Source organism: Nomascus leucogenys, chromosome 13 (genome assembly GCF_006542625.1).
Source record: "Nomascus leucogenys isolate Asia chromosome 13, Asia_NLE_v1, whole genome shotgun sequence".
In the NCBI taxonomy this organism is placed as follows: Eukaryota; Metazoa; Chordata; class Mammalia; order Primates; family Hylobatidae; genus Nomascus; species Nomascus leucogenys.
In genome coordinates, this window is record NC_044393.1 from 5,105,561 (window position 1) to 5,122,809 (window position 17,249).

The following is a 17,249-nucleotide window of genomic DNA, read 5'->3' on the forward strand; positions in this document are numbered from 1 at the left end:
CAGAAATTTTGAACTTGAGGGCAGAATAATGTTCTCTAAAATAAACAGAACAGGAATGCTGAATGGTGAACAGCCTCATGGAACTCCAGGAATAGCAAGGACAGGCTGTTCTGTGCTGATGGTTCTTGAACCAGTGTTTTTAACACCCAGCAACATGAACTGAATCTTAGTCAAGGCTGAGGTACTCTCAGCAGCCCTTAAAGAATTACCTCACCAAGAAATCACTCTTAAGTACTGTAGGTTTAAAAAAAGAAAATCTCAGGTACCAAGAATTGCACTTAGCAACTACCCAACCATATTATTTCCTTCCTGTCTAATGTAATTTTTGTTTTCCTGTATAAAGGACTTATATTATTTTGAAAAATTATCCTCCCTCCTAAATTAACCTGGCTTTTTATTTGTTTTTAACAATCAAATAAGCTAAGAACAAGAATGAGGTGGTCCTTCTAACAAGCTTCTAAGTAACTAGATGTAAAGATTTTCCTCCATAACCTTCATTTAAAATGGCAAATTGTTCTGTTAGGAGGTAGACGGCTGTGGAGAGTGCAGGAGAGCAGGGTGGGAAGCCGTATTCTGAAAGCTAAGCCAGGCAGTCTGTCCCCTGGACAAGGCTCATCTCTGAATGAAACCACGTGCCACCTCCTCCTGCCCCAGCAATTCTTAGTCATTCTTTCATCCATTGATGCAACAAATAATTGTCATGTAGGAAGGGGGAAATCACTGAACAAGTCTGGCAAGAGCCTCGCCCTCAGGGGCTTACAGTCTAGCGGAAGTTACAACAAATAAACTAAATGACTCCATTAATTCATTCATCCCACAAACAGCTATTGATTTTTTTCATTTTTCAATAAGTAATCATTGAGCCTTGACTATATGGGAGACACTGAGAATGATTTTTGAGCAAGACCGGCAAGATTCTTGCCTTCAAGGACTCAGTTCGATTGTGAATTATAACAAATAAATTAACAAGATGATGTCAGTGGGGTAAGTGCTATAAAAAATGCAACAGGATATTGTGATGGAGCAGAGCAACAAGGTGAGAAACGGTGACGAGGGAAGTCTCTCTGGGAGGGACATCTCAGCTCAGATCCATCCTATGCACCTAGGGCAAGGTGTGCCCGGCCAGGAAGCTTTTCTACCCGACCCCTGGCACGGTGCTTCCGGACTGCATCCCTCGTAGGGGTATTATTCACGGGCAGGTCTGATGTTAGCTTCTCTGCGTCACGCCTTATTTATCCCCTCTGAGGGCTGCAAGCTCCTGGAGGGCAGGTGGGACGGGCACAGCTGATCGGCTGGGTGGCTGGTGGATTTGGGACAACAGCCCGGGCTGACCCAGGAGGTGGCTGGAACTCTCTATAGGGCACCAGGAAATTTTGCACAAATGACCACCACAAGGAACATCCATGTCAGCAGGCTGACCGCATGCGTCCACACGCCTCGAAATGCCGGGCGAGGATGTGCTGGGCCAGAAGGACAAGGAGGGCCAAGCGGGCGCCCAGTCACCTCCTGGACCTGACCCAACTCTGCCCAGAGGTCAAGGCTCCCGACCCGCCCGCCGCGCCTGCGCAGCACAGCGCCCTCGCCGGCCACTCCAGCTGCCGTCTGCGGCACTGCGCCGGCGCGATGCGCCCCGCGCTAAGAGGCGGGGTTTCCTTGCGCCGCGCGCAAGGCTGGGGCAAAACCCGGGCCGGGATAGGGCGTGGGGCCGCGCGTCTGGACGTCCCTCGCGTCGGGCCCGACGGCGCCTGCGCACTGCGCCGCCGGCTGGGGTGCTGGGGGCGGGGCAGGGGCAGGTGTAGCCTCTGTGCCTCGTTGTCCCCTGGCGCTACCCGGACATCGCTCAGGGTGCCGGCACCATGAAGATCTGGACTTCGGAGCACGTCTTTGAGTAAGTTTGGGGCGCGGGGGCGGCTCCGTGGAGGGCAGGCATGCCGGCCCTGGAGTCGAGGCGAGGCAGAGGTGGCCCGCAGGAGGCTTCTAGGCGTCGGGCCTAGCGAGGGGAGCGAACTCTGAAGCCTGCGGGCCCCGGCAACACGGAGGGCAGGCCAAGGTCACGACCCCGAGGCGCCGTAGCCGAGGGGACGGCTCCGACCTCCAGACCCAGGCAGGGCTACGGGGCCACTTCCGGGCTGTCCCCCACCATGAGGTAGCCTCGGCCCGGCGGCCTCCTGAGGTTCTGGGGGCGTCGCGGAGCACGAAGCCCTTGACAGCACTCAGGGTTGCCACATCCCGCCCTGCGAAACCCCTTTGGGACGTGGACCCGAGGATCCCAAGAGGGAGGTGTTGGTTTTCTCCAGAGTGTACTTTCCCTGGCCGCCGTTTGGGTGGAGTTTCTATCTCCGAATGTGAATTTCGGGTGAACTCTGGCCACCAGGATGTGAAACCTTTTCACAACTCGTTCATCTACGCAGCAGAGCCTTGGATTTGGAATTCAAGGTCTAGCTCAGGCTGCCACAAGCGTGTGACCCTGGGTTACCCATTTTCATCTGAGAAATGGAAAAGGACGGTCGTCAGGGCCTACCCGTGTTAGCTCTTTGAGGCCACGTTCAGGAACATCTTTTTGGATAATGTGAAATATTTACTAACGAAAATAGGCCTTGAGCCAGTTGGATGTGGAGAATTATATTCTCTTCCAGGTCCCTGATTCCATTTACAAAAGAGCCACAAATTTAAGCAGCGAAATCCTTTTTTTCCCGAGTTACCTGCTCTGTTCCGCTGATCTTAATGTCGTTGCCACACTGTTTTAATTAGTATAGCCTTGTAAATAAATATGCTACAAAGCCATTTATGTTTTTAAAAATGTCTCTGAAGGCAACTGTTATTTTTTTGTTTCTTTTTTGAGGCAGAGTCTCGCTCTGTTGCCCAGGCTGGAGTGCAGTGGTGTGATCTTGGCTCACTGCAACCTCCGTCTCCCGTGTTCAAACGATTCTCCTGCCTTGGCCTCCCAAGTAGCTGGGATTACAGGCGCCCACCACCGCGCCCGGCTGAGTTTTGTATTTTTAGTAGAGACGGAGTTTCACCATGTTGGTCAGGTTGATCTCGAACTCCTGACTTCAAGTGATTCGCCCGCCTCGGCCTCCCAAAGTGCCGGGATTACAGGTGTGGGCCACTGCCCGGCCTCTGAAGGCAACTTTTAAAACGTTGTCAGCATTTGTACTCAGTGGGACACATCCTAGGGCCTGCTGTATCCTGCAAAGTATAGAATACCGGAATCAGAAGGAAGCTTTCTTTTCCCCCTACTGTTTAGTCTTTCTGGGAGGAAAAAGACCCGAAATTTGTAGTAATTTAGATGTTCATTAACCTGGTCACATTCATCGCTAGTCCATTTCAGCTCCGAGGATGTTTAATTTCAGTCCTCTTCCAGGTTTGCATGCTTCAGAAGTTCTTGGCACTGAGTCTCCCAGAACTTTCGTATCTTCCCTAACTCTTCTTCCTGGCTCATCCCCTCCTTCCCTCTACACTCTTTCTGCCTTTGTCTTCAGCGCTTCCCTGTCTTTTCCCATTCAGTGTAAATGTTCAGTGAGATTCTGTGTTGGCCTTCCTATATTGGATTTCACCTGTGATCTTAATTTCTTTTTTTTTTTTTTTTTCTCTTTTTGTCACAGACTTTTTTTTTGTCCTGGGAGAAGCAGCCCTGATCCATGCTTTCTCCCCACATAATCTGAGCTGTTTGGTCAAAGTCCCAAATGATAGGTATACATTTATGGCACCCAGATCTGTACCTTGAGCTCCAGCCTCTCTTGAGCTTCGCTCTTCATTTTCAGGTGCCTGTTAGGCATTGCTACCCTCCTGTCCCACAGGCCCTTCAAACTCAGCCTGTCTGAAATTGAAGTCATCATCTCCCCTCACAAATCTGAGTGTTGTTTCTGATCTTTGGGATGTTACTCTCTAACAATGGCTAAGTCATCATTCTACATCTTATCTGTCTTTGATTTTCCAACACTTTTCTTCTGAGGCCTATAGTTGGCATCCAGGTGAAGTCATTCATTGATTCCTTCAACTTACAGAGATGCCCAGTATGTGTCAGCCACTGTTCTTTGGATTGATTACATTTTCATAAGTAAATCAAGACCTCGATGCTGCACCGGTGGAGTTAATAATGTCCTCACCTCGTTTCAAAGGTGAAGAAGTTGGACGGGTCAGTGAGCCATAGCCAGGTCCTCCCGATTCTACTTTGGCGTGGTCTTTGAATGTCTTCCATTGTGAGATCTTTTCCACGTAATTATGTTAATACAGTTCAGATTAATTGCTGGAAGATTAATCATAATAAGTATTGTTTTAATGTTTGAGCTGGTTATGGTTCATAAAGCAATCTTGAGCCAAGCTAAGTCAACATCAATGGTTTCAAGTTGGTTCAGAAAGGAGAGATGGACTAAATTACAAATAATGCATAACCACCTTGAAGTCATGCGATTATTAATTTTTTAGAGAGGGTTGGGGGAAGAGGTAAGGGCATGGAACCCAGCTAACCATGGTATATGACTGAATGGAGACCTGGGAAGGGTTCATCTGATTTTCATTTTAGAGAGTTGCCTTGGTAAGAATCAGTGCTTGGCCTGTATGCTTCTATCTGGGGGACTCTTCAGATTGATGAAGCAACTTTGCTTATATACCTGCATTGATTGCTGGATAAGGCTGGAGACTAAAGACAGAATGAGGTTCATTGGTACAATATTGTAGAGAAAATAATATTAAAATGAAAACATTAAAAATGATGTCACTGGTTGTCCAGGGTTCTGGGAAATTAATGGAGTTCAGATTTTCCTTTTGTCAGCAAGATGTAGTTGTCAATCTGAGTTCTCTAAAAAGTTGGACTAATGTCTACTTGTTTTACTTTTAGAAAAATAAAAAATAATGCTGTGTGGCTTATCAGTCATTGTAGCTTGAAACATCATCCCCAGATCTTGTCTTTTTCCTTTAAATGAAGATGAGAGCACAGATAAGTAGTGTAGAAGGCATTAGAATCAGACTGCAGGTGGACTAAATCACCTTTAATACTGATTGTACTTAATAAGGGGTCCTTTTGAAAATGATATTTTTTGTACAAGTGTCTTATTCACAGAAGTTGTGAAGTGAACAAAGGTTGCATCACATTTTGAATCACCCATGTGCTTTTTCAAGAAAATAAAGGTACTGCAAGTTCTCAAGTGATGTGATATTATTACCACTTCAATACTAGGTGATAAGCAAGTGCTTATTATATTAAAAGAGAATATTAGAAAATAGTATATTAGGAGTGCACCTTAAGGATATTTTATTATATTTAGTGACCTTTTCGAAACAGAAATCAGAATCACTCCTTTGAGAAAAACAATAGATTGACTGGAGGAGCCACTGTTATTTATTACATTAAAATGAAGGGAAAGTTCAATAATTAAATCAATGCTTTGGATCTTTTTGTGATCCCTGTAAGAACTTATAGTGCCCATAAACTCTTTTACTTTTGTTACTTCCGTATAAACTGATAGAATTTGGGTCAGAAAAAATAATAAATGGCATAATGATACTTTTGGCTATTTGTTTCAGTAGAACATAATTTTTAAATACATTTTCATGAATCACTGGTTCTTCCTAGAAACAATTTACAAGTGAAAGTGGATAATGATAAGTAGGAAAGATGGTGTAGACTGCTTTGATCTTTATAGATAGAGTTTTTTTACATAGCCTGTATTGTGGAAAAATACTGAAGCCTGTTAAAAATGTAGATCAGTTTCCCATAATCATCAGTGTTTCAGAAGGTAGTTTTTCCTAGGTAAACTCATTAAACTTACATTGTAATGAATAATTTGATAGATTATAAAAATTGTTTAACTCATATGCATATTTTTAAATGTTAGAATTTTTTTTTTTTTTTTTTTTTTGGTTCACATCGGCAGCCACCCGTGGGAAACTGTTACAACAGCTGCAATGCAGAAATACCCAAACCCTATGAACCCAAGTGTGGTTGGAGTTGATGTGTTGGACAGACATATAGATCCCTCTGGAAAGTTGCACAGCCACAGACTTCTCAGCACAGAGTGGGGACTGCCTTCCATTGTGAAGTCTGTAAGTGTATCTTTATTCCTGGAGAAATGTGACTGCTATAGAGAAGTTTTCTAAACCGCATTATACTTTCAAATAGGTTGTGGGAGCCGATTCTGAATGTCATTTTTTGCATCCGTTCAAGTTGTATTATAATAAACTTGAATTATGAGTGTATAATGAATTGGAAATATTATTACAGTCTTCATGAAGGCACCCGATAAAATTTTCTTAAGGAAGCCAGCTAATGCTATGTGATCTCAAAGGAGTTATATTCTCCTTTTTCCGCTTTTGCCAGCAACTTGAGACCAATACTAAGGTTTGGCAGTAATGGTCTGGTCATAATTGTTAGGTAACAGTTCTGTGGTCAGTGGTGGGTTGTGCACATTAAGTAAGGAGTATGTTCTCAGACTTGTTATTGCCACATTTGTTCCAAGGTCTGGAACTCCTTCCTGTACATTTAGAAACAATTCTATTCCCTTAAGAATGAGCAGGCTTTAGTGAGCAGATTTTACCAGGAAGAAACTAGAATGCCAGTTTACCATAATGCAAGAAAACTGGTGTAATAAGTGGATCCAGGTTTCTTTAGAAGGTCTCTTTATGGAGAGTAGGTTCACTAAGAAAACTAAAGTACACATTTTCAATAGGAATGTACTTACTGCCTCCTTTATGCAAACCATAGTGCAGACACAGAAATGAGCAGGGTCAGGGGTGGGCTTGGGGTCATAACACAGGGAGTGACAGTGGACACTGATGTGTGATCCTCCATCCTGAGAAGGCTGTTTTTCTGTCTGGAGAATGAAGCTGAGGTGTCCCCTCCCTTGAGCTGTTCTAGAAAGATACTGACAGATGCCTTTGAGTTCTCCTTTTTCTAGCTGCCATGTTGCCCCAAACCTGATTTCCATATCTCAGCCTCAGCGCTCCACTGTCGCATCGCGGCAGATTCAGCGTAGTGCCTCACATTGCAGACATTCTCAGTGGGCTGGTTTCTAATTGCCTCTGGGAAAAGTTTTTGTGTCTGGCAGTCTCCTCTCATCCATGATATGTGAGTAGGCTTCCTTTCTGACCTTTGCTTGTTTCCTCTGGTATTTAGGAAACAGATTTTTGGTTCAAAATATTGTAACACGTTTTTTCCGTCAAATAAAATATTGATATACTTGGTAAGAAATTCTTCCTCCTCTGATTCCTAATTCTGAATGTTTTACTTAGCTTATTGGTGCAGCAAGAACGAAAACATATGTGCAAGAACATTCTGTAGTTGATCCTGTAGAGAAAACAATGGAACTTAAATCTACTAATGTAAGTCTTGGCTCCCTTTTGTTTCATTTCGAACTGTCTGGCTGAGTTCTTTGTCTCTCTCCTAGTTGCCATAGAAGTGAGTGCGTGTTCATGATGTGGTTCAGAGAATCCCTGCTTATGTGCTGGCCTAACTTGGCCCTGGATGTTGCTTCCTTACCCTTCCTGCTCTCATGATCTTGCCTATCTCTAAGGGGATAGCACTCAATAAAATGAGTTTGGGATTATGTGTATTATCATTATTATACTTTATTTCCTCACCTTTGCTTTTTAAATAAAAAGTAGGCAGTGAATAGTCTATGCAATAATAGCAGCAGTTTATTTGTTGTTTTGTATGTTTAGTAAGATTTTGGCTTGTGTGTTGATTTTAGCAACATTTTGAATCTTCAGTTCCAAAATGACTTGATCTTTTTTTTTCTTCATTCTGTAGATTTCATTTACAAACATGGTTTCAGTAGATGAGAGACTTATATACAAACCACATCCTCAGGATCCAGAAAAGTGAGTCAAAAATATTTTAACAAATATATTGTAAAGGGTGTTTAAAGTTTTTTTATCAAGTTTTTTGAAAATGAAAGCTGGGTCATCTGAACCTGTGTGAATATGTTTTGTTCCAGAACTGTTTTGACTCAAGAAGCCATAATCACTGTGAAAGGAGTTAGCCTCAGCAGTTACCTTGAAGGACTGATGGCAAGTACGATATCCTCAAACGCTAGTAAAGTAAGTGAGGCTGCTTCTTGGTTATTATTCCCTGGTTCATTTCCTGGGAATGGCATGGGGTGCTGACTGCATGTGTGTCCTTGTAAGCTGACCCTTGCCCATTCTACCATAGGAAACTGCAGTATGTTGGGCAGTTACTTACAAAGGCTCTGAGTTCACATCCAAGCTCTAACTTTTAGTCTTTTAACCTTGGGCAATTAAGTTAACCTTTCTGTGCCTCAGTTTCCCGTTTTTGAAGTGGAGATTACCCATTTTACAGGGTTGGCATGGAGTAAATGAGATAACATATGGAAAGTGTGTAGCCTGGGGCCCAGCACTCAGGAAGTGCTCAATGATGTGTAGCTGTGTGTCATTTAAAGCACTGTTTCTCAACCTTTTTTCACTGTTGTCTCCCCCCAACTCGTTTTAGACATTTTTTCCCTAATTGCCACCTCCATTAAGTTATATATCATATACATATGTGTGGGCTTTATACATAAAAGAGGGAGATTTTTTCCATCTCCCCCAAGAACCAATTTTTGCTTACTGAGAATGCATGATCTAAAACAGTAAGTTTAGAGAAAGATGCCATGCACTGTTGCATAACACATGGTTAATGTGGTTATCAGGAGATACTCATGGATGCCTTCTCTGTGCCATGCAGAGTGCTAGGCTAGACAGGGTATACAGCAGGAAGCAAAATAAATGTGGTCCCTGCCCCGTGGAACTAAGAGGCAGGTGACATTAATCGTACAGCATGTAATTAGGAAGAAAAGGTACAGAAAGGTAGGAGAGTGCTTATTGAGTGTTCAGTAACTGATGTTTCTGCTGAGCGCCAAATGGGGGCAGGTGGATTAGGAGGGGTATTCCAGGAAGAGTGTTCTAGGTGGAGGAGCTGCATATGCAAAGGCCCTGAGACAGGAAGTAGGGAATGCTCTGTTTCCTGAGACAGGAAGTAGGGAATGCGCTTTCTGTTTCCTGAGACAGGAAGTAGGGAATGCGCTTTCTGTTTCCTGGGACAGGAAGTAGGGAATGCGCTTTCTGTTTCCTGAGACAGGAAGTAGGGAATGCGCTTTCTGTTTCCTGAGACAGGAAGTAGGGAATGCGCTGTTTCCTGAGACAGGAAGTAGGGAATGCGCTTTCTGTTTCCTGAGACAGGAAGCAGGGAATGCGCGCTTTCTGTTTCCTGAGACAGGAAGTAGGGAATGCACTTTGTTTCCTGAGACAGGAAGTAGGGAATGCGCTTTCTGTTTCCTGAGACAGGAAGTAGGGAATGCGCTTTCTGTTTCCTGAGACAGGAAGTAGGGAATGCGCTTTCTGTTTCCTGAGACAGGAAGTAGGGAATGCGCTTTCTGTTTCCTGAGACAGGAAGTAGGGAATGCGCTTTGTTTCCTGAGACAGGAAGTAGGGAATGCGCTTTCTGTTTCCTGAGACAGGAAGTAGGGAATGCGCTTTCTGTTTTTCAAGGAACTGCATAGAACACTAGGAGAGAAGGGGTGAGGAATGAGTTGAGGACCAGATCCTGCAGGACCTTGCACAGGATTTTGGTTTAAAATGTAAAGAAAAGGGATTTGACCTTCTTGCCCCTAAAAAGGGGACCACTATAATCATGAAACAAATGAGACATTCTGTCATTTAATTGCAGATTCATTTGAGAACGTCTTTTGCATACAAAATAAAAGTCAGTTTATGGATCAAGCCAGTTGCTCAAGGCATTTGATATTTGCCAAATAACATTAGAAAAAGCTAGGACAAAAACGATCTGTCATCCTGAGATTGAGTTAAACTTGTCACGCTCCTTGTTACTTCCTGATGTGTCATTAGTTGGATATATGCCTTTGCTCTCCCTCAGTAACAATAAATGTATTGGATTTTTTTAAGGGCCGAGAAGCAATGGAATGGGTAATACATAAATTAAATGCTGAGATTGAAGAACTGACAGCCTCAGCAAGAGGAACCATAAGGACTCCAATGGCAGCAGCAGCGTTTGCAGAGAAGTGATCCTGACAGTTGGTAGACAACGTCACGTACTCCAGGTCTCTCCAAACTGACTATATATATATTTATTTGTTCTTTTAAAAATACAACTATATTTTGGGTTTTTTTTTTTTTTTTTTTTTTGACAAATTGGTGTAAGGCTATGTGACTTGATCAAAACAGATGCAGGGCCTCTAAATAAAAGGGATCATCTGAAATTAATGTTGTTTGAAGTTACTATTTGATTTTGAGGGTTCCAGTATTTCTGTGAAAATTCAACAAGAACTCCTTGGAAACTGGTATTGATATTCAGTCTCCTTAAGGTAGAATTTTCGAGCTTTTCATACATTGGAACTCCACCTGACTTTGGACCAACCCCAGAACAGAGCAGAGCCACCTCCTATAGACGCCCATTGCCCTGCTGCTGTACACTTCAACAGCTTGCACAAGGGAGCTCACTTAACAGGAGAAATTGTGTAGTTTTAAAATATATTTTGTGTAAAATACCTTACTATGCTATAAACCACCATTAAAAACCAGTGTTTTGATTTGGTACTTAAATATTTTTGGAGTGAAAATTATCACTGAAGTAACATGACTCCAACAAAAGTATGGTTTCATTATAAAAGAGTACTGTATTGATTTGCCCAAGTTTTGTAACTTAGTAAAGGTATTAACTTCCTTGGATTTGTACTTTGTGATTTAGTATGCTGTGTTGTGGGCTGGTTATGTTAACTGAAAAAAATAAAGTCATTACCTGAGTTTTGCAGTGCTCTAACTTAAACAGAAGAACAGCTGTTCACATCTTTTAGCATTTCACATTTGCCTAACTTAAAAATTGCCATGTGTCAAAATCATGGTTTTGTAATTGCTAAGGCATGATATGTCAGGTTATTTGAATGTAATTACTTTTTGAAGTAATTGTGACCACAAAACATCTTTTTTACATGAAGGAGCTATACATTATTTGAAATTACTCAAATGATGTCTTGCTCTGAGGCATAAATCCCAGGTACTTAGTGTTTTAAATAATATGGTGCCACTGCAGGATTTGGGGCAGTGGGGAAGAACAAGGATAATGGGAGGGGAGGCTTGGCCTGAAACTAACCACTGAGTGAACTGCATTGCAGGTTTTACTTACAGGAATTCCTTATTTGGGATGTCAAGAGGGCAGCTGCAAACTGAAAAACAATCCAGTAAATGTTCTTTGTTTTATGTATTGTAGCAGGCAATTAACCACTAAATAATAGCTTTGACATTTGCAGTTGTTGCATAGAGAGTATTTTTGCTCGAAGATGATTAGCTCTTGCCTTTATCTTACAGTGCTTAGTGTGATAAACTTCGTCATGTTTCCTATCAAAGAGACCAGTTAATATATGTACATAAACCACAGAAATAGTATAACACACTATTTTTAAACTATCATTTTCCTACTTAAACTTTGTTTAGCTTAAGACTTCTTAGGACATCTGTAAAAGCAGGTTAAATTTAATAAGGTTTCTGATTTTTTTTTTGTAACCGGAGATAGTTTTTACAAGTGAAATAACATTTTAGCCAAATAAAACATCGCTAAATAATTGATATTTGATGAAAATCTGCTTTTTATAATGTCTGTAAATTATCCTTGTTCTGAAAAAGGTGTAATGCCCTAATATTTTTAAATCCTTATCCTTTGATTTTTTAAAAACTGACCTAATGATAAAACTATAAATTTTCATTTTCCAGTGCAGTTAGTTACCTTTTTAAACATAAATGCACAACAAGCAAATGAATTTAAGAGAACTAAACTGGAATAAGTGTTCATAAATGAAACCCTTGGACTATTTAATAAAGTTGAAATGTGGATTAAAGAAAACTTTTGTTAATAAAAACTTTCTTTTAAGTGATGTTTTTCCTGATTATAATTTCTTTTTAGTAATTAAAGGTGAAGGGCAAAGGCTTTTTTTTCTTTGTGAGAGAAACACTAATTCCTAGACTGTGAGCCTTCAGTGCGTTGGGTTAGTTTCTCTATATCACAAGCATTGAGATGAGCATTTTCCCGGCGGTGTGGCAGCTCCCCTGTGCCTCCAGTGGGTTTTCCTCACATTTTTCTTCCCATCCATTCTGGGCAACAGTGGCAACTGTTGCCTTACCCTCCGTCTTGTCGCACATCGGAAGCAGGTCCTAGAACTACAGAAAACGCTAGGGGGTCCTCCACTGGCTTTCCAGGGTTTAGTGTCACTCCGAGCAAGGGGGTGCCCTAAGAGCCTTTCTAAATCTCAGCTCTCAGGACATGCTTGTCCGTCCACAGATTTTAAAAAGCCGGCGCCGTTTCCCTGAAGCGGGCGCAAAGCCAGGCCCTCGGGGCGGCCGTGCCCGCGCCGCCTCGCGTCCTCGCTTCCCGAAAGCATGCGGCTCGGCGGCCCTTAGCGAGCGGGGATACCCCGGTCTTCTTGCCCCGGTCGTCCCCGCTGGGGTAATATGGAAGGTCGGGGGACACACGTCCCGGGAGCTCTTGGAGCCAATAGGTGGGCGCGGCCGGCCGGCCCGCCCGGGGATTGGCACCCGCAGTCCAGACCGCGCGTGCCCATTGGCTCCCGGCGCCGGGGGGCTTCCGCGGCAGGGCAGCAGGGGCCGTGCTCAAGGGCGGGGCCGGGTAGGAGGCGGTGATTGGCAGGTCCGTACGCCCCGCCCCTTCCGCTTCTGTGGTCCGATCTTCCTGCTGCTGAACCGCCCGGCTGAGCCGACATTGCCGGCGTCTTGGCGATTCGGCCCGACGCGCTCCGCTTTTGCTACAGCATGGTGGCCTACTGGAGACAGGCTGGACTCAGGTAGGCCCAGGCCTCCAGAGGGAAGGGCTTCGCGAGCCGGCCAGCGGGCATCCCGATGCCCAGAGGTCATGCAGGACACAGAGCAGCGGCCCCACGCGTGACCGTGGTTGGGCCTAGCCTCAGACGTCGCCGCCAAGATGGCGTCGATGTGGGCAAAGCGCTCAGGCGGGCGCGCCCTCGGCCTCGCGTGGGAGCACGTCTGTGTCCTGCCTCGCTTCCCGCCGATGCGGCCCAGCACCCACAGAGTGCCCCTGGACGCCTTTGTGAGTGGGAAGGTTTCTCGAGAGAGAGAGGCCAGCTCTTATTCAGCAAACCTTTTTCTTCTAGAATGGTGCTGGAGCCAGGTGGTGAAAGTAGTACAGTCACATCCACCTCGGGAAACAGGAGATTTCTCTCCACGTGACCGCCGTTAGCAGCTTTGACCTTTAATCCAGCCATCGAGGTGGAGCCTTTTACAACTTTACACATTTTTTTTTTAAACTTTTAATTCCTGTCGATTTCAGGTTTCCTTATGTGTAAAAGGGGTGAAAGCCATTGGTAAACTGTCGAGAGCCTCTCACAAAGATGCGAGGTGGCTCCTGGAAAGCTCAAATATGGAACCCACTTGAGGACATGGTGTCTCATAGTGGAACCACAAACCATTGGTCTAGGTGTCACATCCGATTTTTTTTTTTTTACCTGTGCACCTAGGTGAGCAGAAGTACCTTGCTCTAGGTGACACACCTTGTTAGTTGACTGGATGGTGTAGCACTTTCCATTTTGTGGGTACATGTGACTACACTACAACGGAGCTTCCCGACTTGCTGAGGTCAAGCCAGCGGAGTCTTGTAGAATTGGAAGGATGGAAGGATGATAGTCCCAGTAGTAGATACCATTAGGCAACCTACCCTGTGATCCATACCTTTTCACACTTGTTTTTCCTCCTCCCAGCTATCAGCAGGACAGATATTATTATCCTTTTATTCTGTCGTTTTTTTCAGGTGAATAAACATGCTGAAAATGTTGAACAGCCTGAAGGTCACCCAGTTAGTAAGATGGAAGCAGGCATTGGAGCTCATACCTCAGAGTCCCCAAAATAAGTTCTAAAACATGAGAAAATAGCACCCCTCCCCGCTTGTTTTCAAAAGTGGGAAAGGTGATCTGACATCTTTTGGAAACTACAGTGTTGATGGGAGTCCATCTACCAAACAGGAAGCAGGTTTTACAATTTTGCTAGAATTGATGATGTTCTCTAAGCACTTTTCAGTTTAATTTAGAAATCTTGATTAGTAGGTTATTTTCAGTGGCAGACTTGTGAGACAGAATTCAGTATTCTCAGAAAAGAGTTTAAATAATTTAGAACGAATTGTTTTAATTCAATATAGTTTTCTCTTAATTATGTATACCTCATTTTCCAAGAATAATATAATTAAAGTTTTAAGGAGAGAAATTGAGGAGAGAATTGATGATTCATGTTATAGTCTCTAAACATTTCAGTCTTTTTTTTTTTTTCTATGCTGTGGGATTTTTAAAAACATTTATGCATCTTTTATTTTGAATTAATATACACTAAAGAGAAAACACAGTACAAAGAAGAGAAATCAAAGATCATCCATCCAAACACCAGTTAATACTTTGGTACATTTTTTTCTAGTTCTTTCTCTTTGTATAGATACTTTTTGGCATTCGTCATATTTTTAAATCCAGTTCTACAATAAGGTACAACCAAACCAAAATAAAAAGTACAGGAAGAAAAGCGAAAGCACAGTAACAGCTGTCTGGCTGGAATATTGATAATTAACCATATATCTTCTCTCATTTTCTCCCAGCTACATCCGATACTCCCAGATCTGTGCAAAAGCAGTGAGAGATGCACTGAAGACAGAATTCAAAGCAAATGCCGAGAAGACTTCTGGCAGCAGCGTAAAAATTGTGAAAGTAAAGAAGGAATAATCTGTAAGTTACTGATTTATTTAGAAGAACAGTTGCATCTTAAGTTTTTGGAGCACCATGAAGATCAAAATAATTTTAGTTTTGGGTTCTATTCATTTTTTAGTCAGTGTAATTGGAAGTTAGTTATTGGGATAATATAATTTAAAGCATGCAGGTTATAGAAGTCCCGTGACCTAATAAAAAGAAAGTCTTTTTGGGCCCTGACAAGCAGAAGTAATTGGCACATTGATTTTCAGTTCATTTAGCAATGCTTAGGTAGAGAGCCATCTTATTTTAATTAAACCTGTTTCATTTGTATGCACAAATCAAATAATTTGGAGGATGAACTCCCCACTTGTATAATTGCAATTGGAGTTACATAACAGTCCAAGAGCATGAAAAGCTACAGTTCTTTACATTTTTATTTCCCCCACATTTACTAATGTTCTCACAAATCACTACTTCCCGAACATAATAACTACAAGTACAGGCAAGGGTCCTGCTGTTGTATCAAGCAATAAAATCTGCAAGACCCCGTAGTGAATACTGTTTTGCTAATTTATTATACTTTCAGAGGGTTTGGTTCATTTTACTTTTCCAAAGATGTTGGTGATGTAAAGTTAAATTCTCGTGAAATAAAAAGGTCTGTACAGTTGATAAGTGTAGACTTTTGTGTCCCAAATTATAAAAGTGGTTTGATCTCTAAAGTACTTTCTTGACATTGTCATTTCAAAAGTAAGCAAGGCAAATTATCAGAGAGATGTTTTTCAGATTTAATTTTTCTTGTTTTGTTTTTAAAAAGCTTCAGACCCATAATAGCACAGAAATGTGATAAATATTAATCCTTTGGCAGCTTATGGTTATGAGCAATTTTACTTATTGGAACTGTCTCCCCTAAGCACTTTTCATTTTCATTTTGAATTAGTAAATATTTTATTATAAGTCTGGAGATGCAGTGTTTTGAATTTAGCCCTTTTTCTAGGGGCTCTCTGTCTAATCTCATAATTCTGAGTAATGAGACCTGGTTTTATGTTGGGTTGTTTTGTTTTAACAATAAGCTAACAGAAAATCATTTAGCCTCACTCGGCTCAGAGCCGCCAGACTGCATCTAATGCTGAGATTTTGCAGTCCTGGGGGTCAGGAAGTAGTGTCTGATCCCCTTAAACAAAGCATTAGCCCCTCTCTGTTATGCCCTTCGGGGTTACAGACCCCACCTCATTAGCACAAGGAGATATTAGTGTCTTTTAAAGGCAAAGTAGTTTCTTTATGCTGGGAGAGTGTTTACTTTTACTCAGCGGAGAAATGCCTGCTTGACTAAGCCTGTGTACTTGAACCAGCACTTTTTACATCTGAGCCAAGGCAGTGTGAATGATAGCCACAGTTATACAGTTCACTATAAGGAAGCTATTTCTTTTATTCATGGTGAGTTTTTAAGAAAACACAGAGAACTAGCCAGCAACTGTTGCATTTTCTTTTTCCTCCTAGACCCTGACTAAAGCTTGAAATGCTACATTTCCAAGGTGAAGATGTGTGGGCACATGTTATGGCAGATTGAAAAGGATCTCATTTCATGGGAAAAAAAAAAAAATCCTGTCTTGTTCATAAATTGACAATGTCAATAAATTGAAATATGGTTCACTGTTACTCTTGATTTTTAGTTTGTGAGACTTTTTCGTTTTCTTTAAAGGAACTGTCTGCACAGCTGCATGATTATGGCCATGTGAACCAGGGTTTCTTAAAAGCAGGGGAAACCAGATTTAATTTTTAGTGACCAAAGGGATACAGAAAGCATTTTGAAAATGTCTCAAAATAGTTGTTTCATGACATTAATTGGTGATCAAAATTATCTGCTGTCATCGAGGCTTTGTAGTCCCTTATTTCTGAATTGTTGTCATGTCAGAATAATGACATGGTTATCAGTAACAAATGGAAGTAATTATTAAATACTAAAAGTGTAGATTAGAAGAAGAAATACTAAATTGTATTGTGCACTTAAAGCCTATAGATAAGAACAGTTACAGAATTTAAGCACAAATTGTTTTTCACATTGTTTTGTAAATGAATCTTTATACTCTGGTAGCATTTCTCATAGGAAATGAGGCAAAGCTATTTAATAACTTGCTCATTGAGTTGATGGCCAAGCTGAAATTAAAACCTAGGAGTTTTGACTGCAAGTCTGGGACACGGTGACCACAACAGCAGTTTTGTGGTATTTCCATAGTGATTCATTCATTATTTAGGGATGAAAAATTGTTGCAAGTTATGTTTTTATCTTTCTTTGAAACTTGAAAGCGCTCGGGCAAGTAAAACACCATTGCAAAGTTAACTGCCTGATTTTAACTGTTTTTGGAGACGAGAAATAAATTTGAACTGGAAATTTTGAAACACCATTCTAGAACCAGTTCTCACTTGGTACTTAAGCTCACAGTAATTTATCAGGGCCACTGTCAGCAATGTCGAGGATAAGCCGAAAAGAATGTCTTTGTTCTCGGCTTCTGGGAATGACTTATTGTCCCGACACTTGACCCTATGTAG

General features: G+C 42.1%; 2 protein-coding genes across 2 annotated transcripts; both read left to right on the forward strand.

Moving 5' to 3' along the window:
- The first annotated feature begins 1,677 nt into the window (after nt 1-1,677).
- Nucleotides 1,678-11,879, forward strand: PRELID3B (PRELI domain containing 3B). The gene is made up of 6 exons (XM_003277509.2): nt 1,678-1,888; nt 5,877-6,045; nt 7,231-7,320; nt 7,748-7,818; nt 7,935-8,037; nt 9,898-11,879. The coding sequence occupies exons 1-6, from the start codon at nt 1,857-1,859 to the stop codon at nt 10,015-10,017; spliced, it is 585 nt and encodes a 194-aa protein (XP_003277557.2). The 5' UTR covers nt 1,678-1,856; the 3' UTR covers nt 10,018-11,879.
- Nucleotides 11,880-12,654: 775 nt separating this feature from the next.
- On the forward strand, nt 12,655-16,365 carry ATP5F1E (ATP synthase F1 subunit epsilon). Its single transcript, XM_003277511.4, has 3 exons — nt 12,655-12,803; nt 14,612-14,738; nt 16,200-16,365. The coding sequence occupies exons 1-2, from the start codon at nt 12,772-12,774 to the stop codon at nt 14,733-14,735; spliced, it is 156 nt and encodes a 51-aa protein (XP_003277559.1). The 5' UTR covers nt 12,655-12,771; the 3' UTR covers nt 14,736-14,738; nt 16,200-16,365.
- The last annotated feature ends 884 nt before the right edge of the window (nt 16,366-17,249 follow it).

Bases quoted from the DNA above. Each gene is read 5' to 3' on its own strand.
- PRELID3B (XM_003277509.2), top strand. From the start codon at position 1,857: ATGAAGATCTGGACTTCGGAGCACGTCTTTGA. The intron at 6,046-7,230 runs GTAAGTGTATCT...TGTTTTACTTAG, and splicing joins TGCCTTCCATTGTGAAGTCT to CTTATTGGTGCAGCAAGAAC. The intron at 8,038-9,897 runs GTAAGTGAGGCT...GATTTTTTTAAG, and splicing joins TATCCTCAAACGCTAGTAAA to GGCCGAGAAGCAATGGAATG.
- ATP5F1E (XM_003277511.4), top strand. From the start codon at position 12,772: ATGGTGGCCTACTGGAGACAGGCTGGACTCAG. The intron at 12,804-14,611 runs GTAGGCCCAGGC...ATTTTCTCCCAG, and splicing joins TGGAGACAGGCTGGACTCAG to CTACATCCGATACTCCCAGA.